Source organism: Miniopterus schreibersii (assembly GCF_964146895.1).
Source record: "Miniopterus schreibersii genome assembly, chromosome: 3".
Lineage (NCBI taxonomy): Eukaryota > Metazoa > Chordata > Mammalia > Chiroptera > Miniopteridae > Miniopterus > Miniopterus schreibersii.
The window spans coordinates 18,507,273-18,525,368 of NC_138103.1; the positions used below are offsets into that span (position 1 = coordinate 18,507,273).

Here is an 18,096-nt window from a genome sequence, read left to right on the forward strand (position 1 = left end):
GCTTTGGGCAAGTGATCAATGTCTCCAAGCCTCAGTTCCTTCATCCATTATGATGGGGCTGGCAGCACCCAGCTTACAGGTGAATGAATGTAAAGGTTTAGTATATATCTCAGAATGGAAAATTGGTAGCAGGTCTGGCTTCTAGGTGTATTATGTTTGGTTCTTGCAGAGTTTGCTGAAACACTTCTCTAAAAGGAGTATAATTAGGTGCCAACTAATTGACATGAAATCTGGATTTTTTTTCTTAAAAACTGGGAGACGGAGCAATGCTGTACTGGTGATGCTGTGAGGTGCTATCAGCTAGAGCTGAGTAGCAGCTGCCATCTCTAAAGGGGTAACTGTCTTGGTCCCCGCAGTCTCTACCTCACCCTCTTCTCTGCCTTCCTTGCCACATTACTCATTTGCATTCTCCGCCTGACCCTGTAGGATTGGAGGGGTTCGATCTTGGTCTTGTACACGCATGCCTCTGGCCTATATTGGACAGCACTTTCTGCTCCCCTACTCCTTCACTTCTGCATTCTTTCCATCTCTTTATTTAAAACAGTGATGGAAATTAAACAACAAAAACAACAGCACTAAACTCTCCATTGGGTTGAGAGTGTCATACATCCTAGATGCCTGCAAATGTGACTGAGTATAACTTCTACCAGTGGCAAAAGTGATGTGATGTACCTGTCCCCTGCAAAGCTCTGATGTGGGGTGTTGGTTATAGGGTGAAGGAAAATGGGAGCATGATTAAGATATGGCGTGGTCTACTGCCTGATGGGGACACCTAATATGTAATTGTCTTACTGCAGTGTGGCTGTTTAGTTTGGAAAGATAGACACTATTGTTTTAATCCCCCCCCCCCCCATTAGTTCTGCTAGGGCAGTGGTCCGAAAGCTGGGCTGGGGGGTAAATCCAGCCCAAGGCTGTTTTTGTTAACAGCCATGCTGATTCATCAATGTATTGTCTATGGCTGCTTTTGAGGTAGAAGAGCAGAGCTGAGTGGTTGTGACAGTGACTGTATGAACCATAAAGGCTAAAAATAACTAACTACCTGGCCTTTTACAGGAGAAGTTTGCCCAATACTGTTCTGTGGTCCATTAAAGGTGCAGGTTTATTCAGTGAAAACCAGAAACAAATCATCTGAGATAGTGCACCACCAGCTTATGCAGGGCTTGATGAAAATGCCATGTGAATTGCAACTTTGCAGGGTGCATTGGAAGAATCACATTGTATCACTGAGTGTATCATGTATTTGTTCTGTAATATCAGTCTCTATTGAGTATTCACCTGCGCTTCCAGATGTTATGGCCACTGTGTAGATAGATAATTCAGTGCAGGGTGAAGGAGATGACTTGGGGCCAGAGCTTGGAATAGTAATGGTGGCAGGGGTGGCTCTCAGAGGGAAGAGCTGTGATGGACAGGGCAGCAAAGAAATGGGGTTGCAGCTGGAAGGACATGTGGGAATAAGACGTGGCTAATATTAAATTTGGGGGAAATATTACAATATCTTTTATGCTATAGGAATTTCTTAGATGAGGAAAAAAATAGTTGACAGTGTGGGAAAAAATCTGGACAATTGCTGGAGTATATCCTTGAGCAGGTGAGAGGAGATAGGATTCAGAGCACAGTGGAGGTTTAAATTATTTATCCTCTCTGAGCCTCAGTGTCATCATCTGTGAAATGGGGATAATCTCACCTGCATTAGGACAGAATTTCCTAATTGAGGCACTCTTGACATTTTAGGCTAGATGATTCTCTGTTGTGGGGCTGTCCTGTGCATTGTAGGATGTTTAGCAGCATCCCTGGACTCTACCCACCAGATGACAGTAGCACCCTCCAGTTGTGCCAAAAATGTCTCCAGATATCGCTGAAATGTCCCTTGGAGGTGGGAGGTGACATAACCCTGACCAAGAATTGCTTATCCAACCCATTCTTCAGTAGACCCCTTATAGCAAACTTCCTCGAACTATACTTATTTGAGTGTGCCTGTTGTTTCCTGTTAGGAGCCTGACTGAGGCAGAAATTAAGGACCTCCTAGTGTCAGACAAACTGTCCCCTCAGTACAATCAGAAATATGAAAGAGAAGTGAGTGTGGGGTGGCTTTTCTACTCTGTTCTTCAGTGCGGGGGCTGGGTACTATCTGTGCTTGTGTTGTCCCACCCGCCCTTTGGAGAATTCTGCTGTAGGTGTTCCTTTGGCTTGGGAGGTGCTCTGGGTCAATATCTACCTGTTTTGGCCCTTCCCATAACAATATTTTGGGAATATTGAGTTGGCAGACCAGGGTCTCAGCCTCCCATATAGCACTTCTTTGCTGCGTGACCTTGGGTAGAATTCCTGATATGCAGTGGGCACCCAGAGAATGTTGCTGTCTTTTTCTTTTCTCTTTTATAGTTCTTAGTGCATTGCAGGGATTAGCCTGAGACCACAGAAATGCCTGGCATGACGTCACCTCTGCCATTGCAGGGAGAGGCAGGGAAATACCACTGTTTAAGTGTGTGTGTGGCCTTGATCAAGTGACCCAGCTCCTCTGTGGAGGGGAACCATGTTTACCTTGACCTCCAGGGTTGCTGCAAGGATTAGAGGACTCTGCACAGGGCACCTGGTGCATCATGCTCATTCTCCCCGCCTCCCCCCAATGCCATGGACCCTTTTCACCTTATTGTCTCCCAGGGCATCAAGCACAGAGGCTTACATTTAATTGCCCTGCCTGTGCTTTGGAGAGAAGGTAGCCAGTTAAAAGTAATGGTTAGAACCAGAGGTCTTACACCAACAACAACAGTAATCATAGCTGACATGTATAGAGTGCTTGGTATATACACTTGGAACTGTGGTAGGTGCGCAGTAAGCATTCACTCATTTAACAGACCTCGCAGGTGCAGAGTTTGAGTAACTTGCCTGTGGTCACATACTGGTGTGTAGGATTCAAACCTGGGCCATCCCATTCTTCACTCCTGGATGTTTGTGGTAAAAATTAATGTAGAGTCCTAAGGATTCTAGACATTCAAGACAGCAGAGATGCACCTGAACCAGGTGAGTGACTTTCACATGCACACGTGATTTCTGACAGGTTTGTGGACACCTGGCGGTGTTTCCTGGTGGCTTTACATATTTTATTTTCGTTTTGACGGCGATGTTATGAGTGAAAAAGAAGCCTGCCCTGGTTTATCTGGCTGACAGTGTTGTCTGAAGGCTGCCCTTGGAGAAGGAGGGAAGCAGGAAGGCTGGGCTCTCGCAGAGGAGTCCCTCCTGAACCGGCAGCGGGACTGTGACTGAAGGTTTGTTACAGGGGTCAATAGTGAGCAGGACTGAGAGATGGCTGAGCAAGGAGCCAGTGGGCTTGAAATTGATACCTACCCAGCACTTCCCGTGTCACTGGCCTTGGGTGAAGATCTTTTTCTCCCTGAGCCTCAGTGTTCTGGTGAATGGAGCCACCTTCCCTTCTTTGTCAAGGACAAAAGGATGAAATGCCAGTTGCTTAGGGGCTTAGCCCACACTCGAGGCTCAGCAGGTGGCAGGTGTGGCTTTGAGACCTGAGGGTTCTTCTTGGCCCTGGCAGGGTTCTGTGTTCTCCTCTTTGTCACTGGGAGAAGACAGAAAGAGAGCGGTGGCTTTGATTGCTCTGCCTGCCTGTCTCCACAGAGGCCCCACGTTGGCAGACTGCAGAGCAAGGAGGGCGTGAACTCCTGCAGAAACCTGTGCACAGGGAAGGGAAGTGCTGTCCCTGTCACATGTCTGGCAAGCAGCCTGGCCAGGAGAAGGACTCATGATGCCTTGTGACTTCCCACTAGTGCTCGTTTCACTAATGGCCATGGGCCCTTTGGGCACGTTCTGCAGCTGAGTGCTCCCAAGGCCACCTGTGCTCCCTCCACCCTAGGAGACCCCTTCTCTTAATCCTCTGTCAGGGCTAGGATGACCACAGGTGCCCCGTCTGAGGTCATGGTTGTCTCACTCCAGTGACTTTTCTCCTGTAGAGAGATTGCAGCCAGGGAGGGGGGTGGTGGGCTGGGACCTGCACAACCTCAGGCTGTTTCTTTACAGAGAACAGGCTTTTCTTCCTACTACAGAGAGGCATTGCAAGGTAAGGCAAGGGAGGCTGTTGACATCTCGTGTAGATAAAGCAGTGGTGGCAAGATACTGTAGAAGAGATCTAGGATCATTGTGCATGTCATTAAGGTAGGTGCTAAATTCTTGCTATTCACGTGTGGATCATGACCCAGCAGTAGCAGCATCACCTGGGAGTTTGTGAGAAATGCAGAATCCCAGGCCCCACCCCAGACCTGCTGAATCAGAACCTGCCTTTTAACACACCCCAGGGGACTCATGGGCACATGAATGCTTGGGAATTGCTGCACTAAATGGTAACTAGTGAGATGGAGATTTTAATTTTCTTTGTACATTTTCCCCTGATTTGTTGTTACTGTATTTTTTTTGCATGAATTACTTTTTTTTTTTATTGTGGTAAATACACATAAGATTTATCATCTTGATCATTTTTAAGTGCACAGTTCAGTTAAATATGTTCACACTGTTGTGCAGTCATCCCCATAACTCTTTTTCTGTTGCAAAACTGAAACTCTATACCTATTAAACAATAACTCCCCATTCCTCCCTCCCCCAGACCTTGGCAACTACTATTATACTTTCCTCTATTAATTTTTTTTAAAAAAATATCTTTATTGATTTCAGGGAAAGGAAGGGAGAGGGAGAAAGAGAGATAGAAACATCAATGATGAGAGAGTCCTCATTGATCGGCTGCCTCCTGCACGCCCCCTACAGGGGGTTGAGCCTGCAACCCAGGCATGTGCTCCCCTATTAACTACTCTAAGTACCTCATAGAAGTGGAATCATACAGTATGTTGTAGCTTATTGCAGTTTCCTTCCTTTTTAAGAATGAATAATATTCCATTGTGTGATAGATCATATTTTGCTTACCCATTCACTTGTCGATGGACACTTTCATTGCTTTCATGTTTCAGCTGCTGTGAACATGGCTGTAAAATTTCTCTCGAGACCCTTCTGTTCTTTTGGGTGTATACCCAGAAGTGGAATTGCTGGGTCATGTGGTAATTCCATTATATGAATTATACTTATGATCAGAAAAAAAAGCAAAAGCATTTCAGGGGGGAAAACCTTGCCAGGTATCCAGCTGGCATTGCCCAAGGGCAAGTAGAGTTGTTGGGTGCAGTCCTTGGGAAAAGGAAGAAAGCAAGCCTGACTTCCCTGTCCTGGTGTGAGAGAGGAACAGAAGCTAAGCCTTCTGCTAAACAAGGAGCAACATTTATTGGTAGACACAGGTGTCAAGAGAGATGTTTGAGGGCCTTGGGTGGGTGCGGTCTCCGTCATGAGTGATGCTTCAAAATGGCCTTCTGTCTGGTGGAATGATGTGTAGGCTGTTCTTTCTCAAAACCTATTCCAGTAAAATGACAGTAGCAACATTTGGGAAGTCAGGCATATTGCTGTGTGTCCACAGAGTGTCTACCACTGGTTTTATCTCCAGGCCTGGAGTGAGGAAAGAACCTTGTGTGCTGGTAGTTCTAACTCAGGCATTGGAGGGGCATGGTCTTGAGTCAAGGTCACAGTTCTACCAGTTAGTATTTAAATTAGAACAAAAATTAAACCCGTTATCACGGTCCCCAAGATCCTTTGTGACTTGCCCTTGCATGCCTGTGTGATCTTTACTTCCCCTTTTTTGCTCTTTGCTCAAGTCACAGCAGACTTCCTTATGGGCCTGGAAGACGAGAAGCCAAGTGTGTTCCTGCCTCCTGGGCTCTACCCTGGCTGTTTGCTCTGCCTGGAACCCTGGTTGCCCATATCTTCCCATGGCTGCTCCTTCGCTTTGTAAAGAGCTCAGCTCAATGTCATCTGGGCAGAGAGGCCTTTTCTGACTGCCCTGGCTAACGTGGCCCTCCTGCTTCCTCCCTGTCTCATCAGCCCATTTGGTTTTTCTTACTTGTATAACTCTCTAACATCATCTTATTTATTTGTTTACTTTGTTTCTTCCTAAGAGAATTTTACTCCATGAGAAGATGGCTTTTTTATAGCATTTAACTCCTATGTCTCCAGCCCTTAGAATATTGCCTGGCACACAGTTGAAATTAAATACTGAGTGAGTCAATGCACACAGTTGTTTGTCTTCTCTGAGCTTCAGTTTTCTCATCTGTGGTATGGGGATCCTAATACCTGGCTTGCAGGGTGGTTGTGAAAACTGTAAGACATAATGCATGTGGAGTACTAGGTTGAGTGCCTGGCATGCAGGAAGTGCTCAACACAAGGTCACAGTTGTTATCCACTGGGTGGCCCTGGCATGACATGGATGAATTGCTGATCATCTCTGAGGTGATGCCCTGCTGGTCCTCCCTGCTGAAGCCCATGTTGAGTTGCCCAGGAAAGAAGCAGCTTGGTGACTGTTCAAGACCTGCTGTGTGGAACATCTGCTCTTGTGACCCTTGACTCTGAACCTCCTTTGAAACGGCTGTGTTCTTTATGTGGTGAATCATAACATGTAGCCGTATTACTGTTGGTTGGAGTCACTGGGCCTCCTGTGGAGCATCAGATGTAGCTCTGACAGTTTTCTGCCTAGTACTTTGAAGTGTCCTTATCCAGACCCTCTTTAAGTGGAAGGTCAGTGTATGCCATGTGTATCAGTTGGGAAAGCTTTTGGCTGCAAGTAGCAGCTCAGCAAACAGTGTTTTGAACAAATGTTCTTTGTTGTGTCAGAGGTAGTTGATTTCTAGTATTGGTTCAGCAGCAGAGTGACATGAGGGCTGGGGTCTCTGTGATTCTTTTTGCCCTCCCTCCAGGCTTGTTACTTCATTGTAGCAAGATGCTGCCTGGCTCCACCCAATGTATTTATGATTAAGGCATGAAAGATAGAAGAAGGAAGGAAGCCATTAGTATCTGTTCATTTATCAGGATGGCACAATTTCCCCAGAATCTTTCCAGTGCACTTCTGCTTACATCTCATTAGCATACATCTCATGGCATACATCTCATTAGCTAGAACTTCTTAAGGTCAGCCTTATAAGGGAGGCTCAGAAAAGGAGTGATTAGGTTTTTCAGCTTGTATTGCAGTGGCATGGGAAGAGGACATTGGAGGTGATGGTAAGGTCAGCCAATGAGCAGCACCTGCATGCCAAGAAACGTATATTTTAAGTTAGACCATTGGCTCTCAACCAGGGGCAATTTTGTGTCCCAGAGGACATCTAGAGACATTAAAAAAAAAAGATATTTTATTCATTTTTACAGATCGAGGAAGGGAGAGGGAGAGAGAGAGATACATTGATGTGCGAATGATACATAGATCAGCTGCCTCCTGCACATCCCCTACTAAGGGATCGAGCTTGCAACCCGGGCATGTGCCCTGACCCGGAGTCAAACTGGCAACCTTTTGGTGCATGGCACGACTCTCAACCAGCTGAGCTACACCGGCCAGGGCTAGAGACATTTTTGTTACCACAGCTAGGGTGTGTGTGTGAACGTACGAGTATGGTATGTAGTGGGTAGAGGGCAGGGATTGCTGCTAGACATCCTACAATTCATAGCGTAGTCCCGCCATCTGACCCAAATGTCAGTAATGCCAAGGTTGAGAAACCCTGAGTTAGATGATTCCAGACACATTCTTCAAATTTGGGGACCATAGTTTAGCTGCTTTCCTGTGTTGCAGTGACAGGGAAATGGTCAGACTTCATTGTAATGATGTAGATTATTGGTGCCAGTCTTGCTATTAATTTTATTAAAGAGAAGGCTGATACTAGTTGGGGACAGCCATATACTATATGTCAGAAAGTCTTAATAGAAGGCTAATGTCAAACAGAACTAATTAAGCCTTGTTGCATTTTAGGATCACAGAACAATGACATGAAAAGACAGTTTCTGCTGGAGCGACTGCTGGATGCAGTGAAACAGGTAAGAGGAAAGCTCATGTTTGACCTTGACATCAAGTAATAGTGTCACATAATTAGTGTAGAAGTCATTTCTGTCTTTCTATATAGGCAGACTTTCTCCTACATTGTATCTGGGAACAGTGAGGCCAGTAGTTTTCCTCAGAAAATGATAAAGCAGGGAAAGTGGTCAGAGGAGGGGGACAGAGGTGTTCCTGTGTCCTGACTTTCTAAAGACCTCTGGAGGACCCCATCCTCCAGTAATGTCCGTTTGAGAAGGGCACTGATGTGGGTTTCAGAGTCTCATTTCCAAGCAGTTGTGTTTTAGGGCAACTCTTTTGGTTGCTAAGGTGGTGGTTGAGGTTAGAACTTTGTGAGCATAATAACAGAGATGAGGAAGAATGAACCACTCCCAGGGTTGATGGTTTGGATCCTCCAGGTGGACTCTGCTCTGAGTGGTTGATGCTGTTTTGATGCCTTGCTTTGGCTGGGTGGGAGGTGAGTGTTGACATAAGCTGGCATAAGCTTCCTTGTCTGCATGTACCACATATGCATCATTTATTGCACATTCATCATGTGCTGGGCTGTTTGCTAGGTGCTTTACATTTACTCCTTCCACCCACCCTGTGAGGTAGTTCCTACAATTATTTCCATTTTACGGCTGAAGAAATTGAAGCTCTGAAAGGCCCAATAACTTGCTTAAAGTGTCATAGTTAATCAGTAGCAGAGCTAGGATCCAGCCCTGGGATTCTAGGTAGCTCACATTTCAGAAGGGGTGACTGACAATTATATGCGTGTAATCACAATATAGGGAGATAGGAGATACATACTTTAATAAAGGTGTGTGTTAGGTTGTTGACTGTGTTAAGTGTTAGGTGAGCTCAGAGACTTCAGCACCCACCCAAGCCTCGAGGTGTCCTGATGTGGTGCAAACAACACAGGCTCTGGTGTAGCTGAGGTCAAAGGCCAGTTTCATTTCTTCCCAGCTGTGTGTGCTTGGGCAACTCATCTAGCCTCTCTGGGTACCCTTTTCTGTAATCTGGTCACTGACCTCCACAGGGCTTTTGAGGGAATTGCATTTGTTAAAGTAGGTGAAGGCCCAGCCAGCTCCTGGTCCACTGTAAATTCGGAACACGTGTTATCCGTTTCTTCTTTCTCTGCTCCAGAATGGAAAATATAACAAGGAGACAAGGAGGCACGTGGGACCACTTTAAGTGTAGCAGTTAAACAGAAATAAATTGGAGCTTATGCCCGATCTGCCATGATTGTTATTATTTTGGGGAGGGGGGGCGAAAGTGTTATATATATTTCCCTTTTAAAAATCAGGCATAGCCCGGCCAGGCGTGGCTCAGTGGTTAAGCATCGACCTAGGATCCAGGCAGTCAGGGTTCGATTCCCGGTCAGGGCACATGCCCGGGTTGCGGGCTGCAGCCGATCAATGACTCTCTCATCATTGATGTTTCTGTCTCTCTCTCTCCCTCTCCCTTCCTCTCTCTGAAATCAATAAAGATATATTTAAAAAAAAAATAAAAATTCAGGCATAATTTGCATACAGTAAAAAAATCCAATTTTGAATGTGCAGTTCTATAAGTTTTGACAAATGTGTCATTTAAAATTATATATGTAATAAGTTCAGGACTCTCGTAAGTCTGCTACCCACTCTTTAAAAGAGAAGAGTGGCCCTAGCTGGTTTGGTTCAGTGGTTAGAGCATCGGCCCGTGGACTGAAGGGTTCCGGGTTCAACTCCATCCAGGGCATATACTTTGGTTGCAGACTTGATCCCCAGCCCCGGTCCACCCCTGGTCGGGCATGTGCTGGAGGCAACCAATTGATGTGTGTCTCTCACATTGATGTTTCTCTCTCTTTCTCTCTCTCTCGCTTTCTCTCTCTCTCTCTGTCTCTCTTTCTACCTCCCTTCCACTCTCTCTGAAAAACAGTGGAAAAAATATCCTCCAGTGAGGATTAAAAAAATAAAAAAATAAAAGAGAAGAGTGGCGAGTGGTGAGGGTTGCACATATTGTGAATTGAATTGTATAACTAGAAATGGTTAAACTGGTAATTTCATGTTTTCTATGCTTTACCACAATTGAAAAAAAAAAAGAATAGTTTGCTTTTGTTTATACCCACCTTGAGTAAATTGTCACTCAGCACAACCAGACGACTTGTTTGGAGTGTGATTTTTTAAAAATTTCTTATCCTTATCTGAGGATATGTTTTTTATTGATTTTAGAGAGAGGGAGAGAGAGAGAGGGAGGGAGAGAGAGAGAGGGAGGAAAGGAGAGAAAGAGAGAAACATCAATACGAGAGAGAAACATTAGTGTGAGAGAGAAACATCAATTGGTTGCCTTCCATATGCACACCGACTGGGGCTCGAACCCACAGCCTAGGGATATGCCCAGACTGGGAATCGAACCACAACCTCTGGTGTACAGGATGATGCTCCAACCAACTGGGCCACCTGGCCAGGGCTGAAGCGTGATTTATGCTGTCATAGTTTTCTAGCCAGTCATAACAACCTTGGGCCCTGTCAGAAGGGACCCATTGTTGCAGATTTGTGCAGCAGGCTTACAAGTTTTAATTATTGCATGTTGAGAGCCCTGTGTTTTAGACAGCCAGCTGCTGACACGTAGAAGTCTCCTAGATAAGGTGCAACGCTGTGTGCTTCTGTGTTCCTCTTGGCATTGTTTTCCCACAAGGCTCATTTCTGTGCTGGGAGAGATAAGGACTTCCTTTAAGTGGCGGCTGGAAGGCTGGGGTGTCTGCCATCTGACGTCTTGGGCTGACACCAGGGCAGAGGATGGCCTGACTCGGCACCCAGAGTTTCTGGCCCTGTGTCCCCAGCCCACCCTGAAGTCTATGTGGGCTGTTTTGTGACAATTGAGCGTCCCATCTCAACAGCTGATCTTAGTGGCTTTTTTTTCTGTGCAGTGCCAGATCCGCTTTGGAGGGAGAAAGGAAATCGCCTCGGATTCTGACAGCAGGTAAATATGTCTCTTCTAAAACCATTTACCGTCAAGAGCAAAAAGGTGGCTAGAAATGACCAGCTTCTGCAGTCCGCCTCTGCAGCCACATGGTGCTGTGATGAAGTTTGAGTGGTCTGTAGCCCGTCCGTGCAGTGACTACTCTAAAGTATTCCCAGCTTCCCATAATTCTCTTCTCGGAATCTGTTATGAGGGAATTACAAAATACCTGCTGCATAAAGTTATTTTCAGGGAAATTTACAATGATGAAAACTCGGAAATCTGATTGCTTGACAATTGGGAAATGGTTAGTAAAGTATAGTGCGTCAGTAGAGTGGAAAGTTACATAGCCATTAAATTGATGTCTGTGCAGAAAATGCATATGTAGAATTAAAAATTATATATTTAGTAAAAATAACAAGATACAGAGTAGCAGGATACAAAATTATATGGATGCAGAGTGATCCTAGCTACGTTAAACAGCTCTGGCAAAAATGTACCAAAATGTGAACAGAGGTAATGTTGGAGTTAAGATAATTGGAAATCTTTATATTTCCTGATATTTTTCATATTTTATACTATGATTGTGTGTTCCTTTCATGATTAAAAAAAAGTCCTTAAAATTGCCATTGATCCCCATGACCCAGGAAAGGCTGACATATTCACAGAAGCTTATAACTTTGACTGGGAGGCGACACAAAAGTTTTGGCAAAGAGGAGAGACACACAGGCGCTTGCTGGAAAGGCTCTGTGTAGGATCACTGGGAGCTGATTCATGCCCTGCAGGCGGGGAGAGGCAGGAGGCACATTCCTGCAAAGGAAGTGAAGGGAAGGGAACTCACTTGCTCAGCACTCATCTCATCCTGGAGACTTTCCACGTCCAGCACCCTCTTACCCTGGCCCACCCAGCGGAGCCACTTCTCTTTTCTGTCCTTTCACACTGTTGTTCTGTGACACTTTGCCACTATGAACACAGCATATACTGCTACATTCTGATAGAGCTGTGGGGACTGTTGGAAACTGGTGCAGATTTAAAATGGTGCCCCCTCCCTTACACTCCTGCCCCCTTTGCTTTGTTTTTCTACCAACACTTATCGCCAACTAACAGTGCACATTGTGCTTTCCTGTTTTGTCTAGGTCTGCCTCCCATACCATAATGTCAGCTCTGTGTGGGCAGTGATGCTACGCTGTGTTGTTCCCTGAGATGCATCTAGAAGGTGCTCAGTGAAGATTCAGGGTCCAGTTGAGTGTGTACATTGCGTTGTACCATAGTCAAGTGTGCCGCTGCGAGGCTTGTCATCTTTGAGGGCAGAGGACAGCCTCTCCATTTTTTTACTTCTCAGCATTTTGCACAAACATTTTGTGCTTGTCCTCAGTATGCATTTGTGGCATCAGATCATTAGACTGATTTATTGCTTCAGCTCTTCCAGCCGGCTGTCGCTACGCCCTGGTTAGGCTGGCATGACAGTGCAGGGGCTCTCAAGGCCCGGCCTTGAGTCCTGGCTCTTCTTCTTTTCAGCTGTGTCACTTGCCTTACTTACCTCTCTGAGCCCAAGAATTAGGTGTGCTGGGATACTGGGATTTATAACAAAGGTATACATTTGTTCTTTGTTCCCATTTCTGTCACAAGCTCCTAAATCCCTAGTATTTTCAAAGTGATGAGATCCATAAGGGTATCTTTTGTTATGTCAACATAGTGACTTTTGGAAAGCACCAAAGGCTAGGGGCTGGTGGCCAGGAGAACCAACTCTGTGATTAGGGGTTGGAAACTCTGTTCCATACCCCCACCTCTGGGAGGGGAGAGGGACTAGAGGTTGAGTTCAGTTGCCAATGGCTAGTGACTCAATCCATGCCTATGTAATGAAGCCTCCATAAAACCCCCCAAGGACGGGATTTGGAGAGCTTCTGGGCTAGTGAACACATGGAGGTGCCAGGAGAGTCGCTGTCTCTGAGAGAGCATGATAGCTCCACACCCTTTCCCACACACTTCACCCTATATGTTTCTTCCATCTGACTGTTCTTGAGTTATAGCCTTAACTAGCATAAACTGATGATCTAGTAAGTAATATGTTTCTTTGAGTTCTGTGAGCCACTCTAGCAAGCTAATTGAACCCGAAGAGGGGCTCGTGGGAACCTCTGAGATATATAGCTGGTCAGTCAGAAGCACAGGTGACAACCTGGAGTTGCGACTGTCGCCTAAAATCAGGGGCTGGTGCAGTCTTGTAGGACTGAGACCTTAACCTGTGGGATCTGATGCTATCTCCAGGTAGATAGTGTCAGAATTGGGTTGAATTGTAGGACACTCAGCTGGTGTTGGAGAGTTGCTTGCTGATATGGGGAAAACCCAAACATTGGTATCTACCTAGACAGTTGTGAGGATTGTCACATACTATGTGTAACAAGCCAGACATGTAGGAGTGTTAGTTTTATTCCATAGTAAGAAGTCCTTGCCCCTCATGGAGTGAAGTCTGGCTGGCACACTTGTTACTCAGCTTGTGATACCTACCTATGCAGGTAGTAGACTACAAGTAGATGGAAGAGCAAAAGTGAATTCACAAGCCTTGTTACTGTTCTTTTTTTGCTCTCAAAGGAAAAATTGACGATGGAAGGTTTCTTTCCATGTTACTCTGGGCATAGTTCTCAGACCCATTTGGAAAATGGAACTTCTTGTAAATGTCTCTTCCTACATCATTCTCCTCCAAGAATCTAAGCCCTGTGACCACTAAGAAGTAATGGGTAACTGGAAGATTTTTCATAGAAGGCTAAGTGTTGTCTTTGAATGCATTTTACATGTACTGTCTTAGGAAAAGTTTTAGGCAGGTCTGTGAGGCATTGGCTTGTGATTGCAGCTAGAGAGCTCAGCTGGTGGGATGGGTAGTAGTAGGAACCTTTGAAAGGATGGTACACCAGTGTATCAGGGCTCGTTGGTAAAAAGCAACAGAAATTGGTTCCAGCTGAGGATATTGTGGTCTTAGGGAATTGATGGCTGCGGCCAGGTTTGGAAACAGGAAGGAGTCAAGGCAGCTTTGGAAGGCTCATGAGCTGGAAAGAAAAGCTGAGAAATGGTCTTCTAGAAGGAGTGGTGATCCAATTAAGGCTTTGCTGCTGGAGTGAACACCAGCTGTTTTCTGACTCTCCCGTATTTTGCTCAAGGTTGACATTCCAGGAAGGAAGCACCTGATTTCTCAGTCTCAGGTCACTTGGCCACCTCCTGGCCACCAGCAGAAGGATTTGGCTCAAGGAGTTTCTTGGGACCCCAATGGCTTATGTAGTGCAAAGATATCTACCTGGGTTCACCATCCCATCCAGATAATATCCAGGGAGGAAGAAATAAACTTTCAAAATGACATCTGGGTGCTGTTATGAAGGTGGAATAAATATGGGGTGGTCAACATGCCCAACAATTGTCCCCTGTCACTGCTGTACTGTGAAGATAATCTTTCTTGTGACAGCACTGTCTGGTTTAAAAATGCTGATGTCTACATCATTGGTCTCATTTGATCCTCAAGAGGACCTCAGGAGAACAAGAGGGGGATACGTTTTCTACTTCCACAGGCAAAAAACCTTGGTGGCTGGTCAGCTGTGCAGCATTTATTTACCAGCTCCTAAGTGTCAGTGCTGGGGGCACAGGCCTTGGTTAGGTGGGTCACATGGGTGGTAGGTCGTGGAACGGGCCTGGAGCACAGACTTCATGTTCCCAGTTTGGTCCTCACTAACACTATATCCCCTTTTGTTTTTGTAGCAGAGTTTCTGAAATTGAGAGATGTGTATCACTGCAGGTATTTAATATTATTTTAAGTGTTAAGCTACCTTATTAGATTCCTTTCAATTGCCTAGTGGCTCAGTTATTTTCCTTTAAATTCTCTTCATGTCTTACTGATATTGGGGGAAAGTGTTGGTTTGGTGCTGATAATATTAAGTTGAATTAAATGAAATTGACAATATTTGATTGTTTTTGACCGACAAAAATAACAGTATCATATAGTTCAAAATAATAATCTCTAGCAGCCCCTTCTCTTCTTTAAACAGTGTGCAGGTTTCAGGCTCAGTCTCCCTTTTAGGGCTACTCTCCATAGAGCCCATCGTGCTGACTTTCCATTTGCAATAGCAATAGAGTTTTTCATTTTAAAACAGGCTTATGTGATAAAAGTGAGTCATTCAAGACAAGCAACTAATAGGTATCCTTAGATGTTATAGAAGTGGCCGAGGTGTTTGTGCCTGAAGCTTGGGAATGAGAGTGCTGGCAGGACTGCAGCTGTTGTTTGGTTATTGGGCCTACTTGGTGCACAGTATTTTCTGCTAAAACCAAAATGCACAATGTGAATGCGTGTGAGTGCACATGCCTGTGGGAAAGAGATTTGTTTGATCTTGCAGGTTACACGGCAAGATGCAACAGCCTCCACCTGAGTGTAGACAACATTTACATGAAGGGAAATGACAGGCAGGGCTTATTTTCCTATCAGGCTTTGTCCTTGGAAACCTCCTCGGAGGAGGTGGCTGCCACCAGGAGCCATGATGCATGTTTCTCCTCCTTTTTGTTGGTGTTTTCCTGCTGTTTCCCTCAGAACAAAGACCCATCCTTGTGCTTCATTAAAATTATTCCACTCTCTGTCGGTCAGACTTGGCCTGTGGAGAGGCTGTAACATATACTTTGATATAATGGCCCAAGAACTCAGCAGGCAGGGATGTTGCCTCAAAGGCTAGGTACGTTACTGTCCCACAGAAGCATCTTCCTCCCAAGTGGGATTACAGAACGTGACCTGGAGGTTTTCTTTCAGAATTAGAAATAGTAGCCCAAACCGCAGGCAGCAGAATGAGCGTGGGCTTTGGAATTTGGACTTTGAATCCTGGTGTGGCCAGTTGTGAGTTGTGTTGGACTGTGGGCAAGTTCCTGACCTTCTTTTGCCTCAGTGTCCCCATCCGTAAACAGGGATAGGAGTACTAACCTTTACCTTAGAGCTGTCTGAGTTAGTTCATGTGCAGCCCTTAGAACAGGGCCTGGCAGCTAGTGAGTTTCCAGACATTGTTAGCTGTTGTTATTGTCCTCATAGTGTTATGTAAAGTGTCTTGACACTTGGCAAATATTCTCTTTGCCATTATGGGTGGCAGTAAGTTGGCTTTGGGGATTCGTCTCAGAACATTTAGAAACTGTAAATTTTTGTGACCCTTTCACTTGACTGTGTCGGAAGAAGTCAGAGAAGAGCATTTGTTCTCCTTTACAAGCCTGCTGAGGGAGAGGGATTTACTTTGGTGACTTTTCTGTACCTGTTGAGGAATTAAAAACACTTTTCAACTTTTTAGGAAGCAAAAAACAAAATCAGCTGCCCTTGGCTGTTCCTTGATGTTATTCTTAGCACAGTGAAAAACTCTCATATGTATTCCTGTGGTCACTTATGAAACCAAATGGCTTTTCCAGGCATTCCTTTTCCTCTTTTAAATGTCTCTGAATTTTCATCATGTGATTTTTTTTTTATTGTTCAAAATATTACAGATGTCCCTTTTTCTCCCCACTGACCCATTCTACCCCACCCATCCCACCCCCCTCCCCAGTCCCTCTCCACACCATTGTCCATGTCCTTGGGTTGTGGATATGTGTATATAAGTTCTTTGGTTAATCTCTTCCCCCTACCCACCTGCCCTCCTCCCTCCCTCTGAGATTTGTCAGTCTGATCCATGCTTCCATGTCATTGAATCTGTTCTGTCCATCAGTTTATTAAGCTCTTTAGATTCCACAAATAAGTGAGGTTATGTGATGTTTATCTTTCTCTGCCTGGCTTATTTTGCTTAGCATAATATTCTCCAGGTACATCCATACTGTTCTGTTTGTCACAAGTTTCTTACCAGCCTCTTATTAGTTTGTGGTGTTAACTAGATGTCCTAATTCTTCTCAGCCTGGCAGAAAATTCTGAGGTTCATTAATTAGATTCTTTTATTTTTTTGTTAATCTCTACCTGAGGATATTTTTTCCATTGATTCTTTTAGAGAGAGTGGAGGGGGGGAGAGAAAGAGAGAGTGATAGAGAGAGAGAGGGAGAGAGAGAAACATCGATGTGAGAGAGACACATCGATTGGTTGCCTCTCGCACACGCGCCTACCGGGGCCAGGGATTGAACCTGCAACCCAGGTACGTGCCCTTGACCAGGAATCGAACCTGTGACCCTTCGGTGCAAGGGCCAATGCTCTAACCACTGAGAAAACTGGCCAGGGCCATTATTTTGATTCTTTATTCCCCCACCCAGAGTACTTTATTTCCACTTCGAGGCTCCATAATAGATAGTTCCATATTACATCTTTTATTTTACTATATTGATCAAACAAATTGATTTCTTTTTGGAAAAAATATTTTAACAGGGAGCTCTAGGGCATTTAGCAAGTCTGAGCACATTTCTATGTCTGAATTTTAATAAATGTTTATATTGTTCATGTTGGTAGTTGTTGAGAGCAGTGCTTGGCCCATAGGAAACATTATATAAGCACTGTCATCCTCCCCGTCCTGATAGTGGAGAGAGGCCATGAGCATGAAGTATGAGCTTTGGTGTCAGACATACTTATCTCTCTCCCTCATGGCCACAAATCACCAGTTCCCAGCTGTGTAATTTTGGACTTAGCTTCTCTAGACCTCTGTTGCACCATCTGGAAAACCAGATGATGATCATGTTGCCTACTTCCTAGGGTTGTTGAGAAGATTAGATGTAATAATGTTTGCTTGGCACACCCAGTAAGAACTTAATAAACTCAGTATGTTTCCTTTCTGTGTCTAGACATACCAGTGTTTTGGCTAATTTGGAAGCTAAAGGCTAGAATGATTGCTCATTAATTCCTCCATTCAGCAAATATTTACTGTGCTGGCATTGGGGATGCAAACTGGATGAGATGGTTGCTGTCTTCAAGGAACTGAAACACCGAGCCAGGGAGATAGACATGTAAATTGTGGACAGTCATGGTGGCCCGTAGTAATAATTACATAGTCCAGATGTGAGAGGTGTGTACAGGGTCTTTAGTGGTCATTTGGGCAGGATGAGAATTCCAGGCAGTGGTAACAGCAAATGTGAAGGTGCCAGGGACATGCAAGAAAATGGTGGGATCATAGATGATGTGGTGGGGGGCGGGCTGGAAAGTCATTACTAGATTCTTCTCTTGCTGCCATGGGGAAGTATTTGAACTTTATTCATTAGGGCATTATTTCTTTCCCCCCCCTTTTTTTTTAAATCCTCACCTGAGGATATGTTTTTATTGATTTTTAGAGACAGGGGAAGGGAAGGAGGGAGGG

At 45.0% G+C, this 18,096-nt stretch overlaps 1 protein-coding gene across 3 annotated transcripts in view; it reads left to right on the forward strand.

Annotated features, from left to right (window-relative positions):
- Positions 1-18,096, forward strand: part of SNX29 (sorting nexin 29) — a 456,832-nt gene that overhangs the window by 11,657 nt on the left and 427,079 nt on the right. For all 3 annotated transcript variants that reach the window (XM_081133203.1, XM_081133205.1, XM_081133204.1), the window contains exons 2-3: positions 7,829-7,893; positions 10,797-10,849. In XM_081133203.1, coding sequence (XP_080989329.1) covers positions 7,829-7,893; positions 10,797-10,849 — 118 coding nt within the window. The remainder of the gene's footprint in view (positions 1-7,828; positions 7,894-10,796; positions 10,850-18,096) is intronic.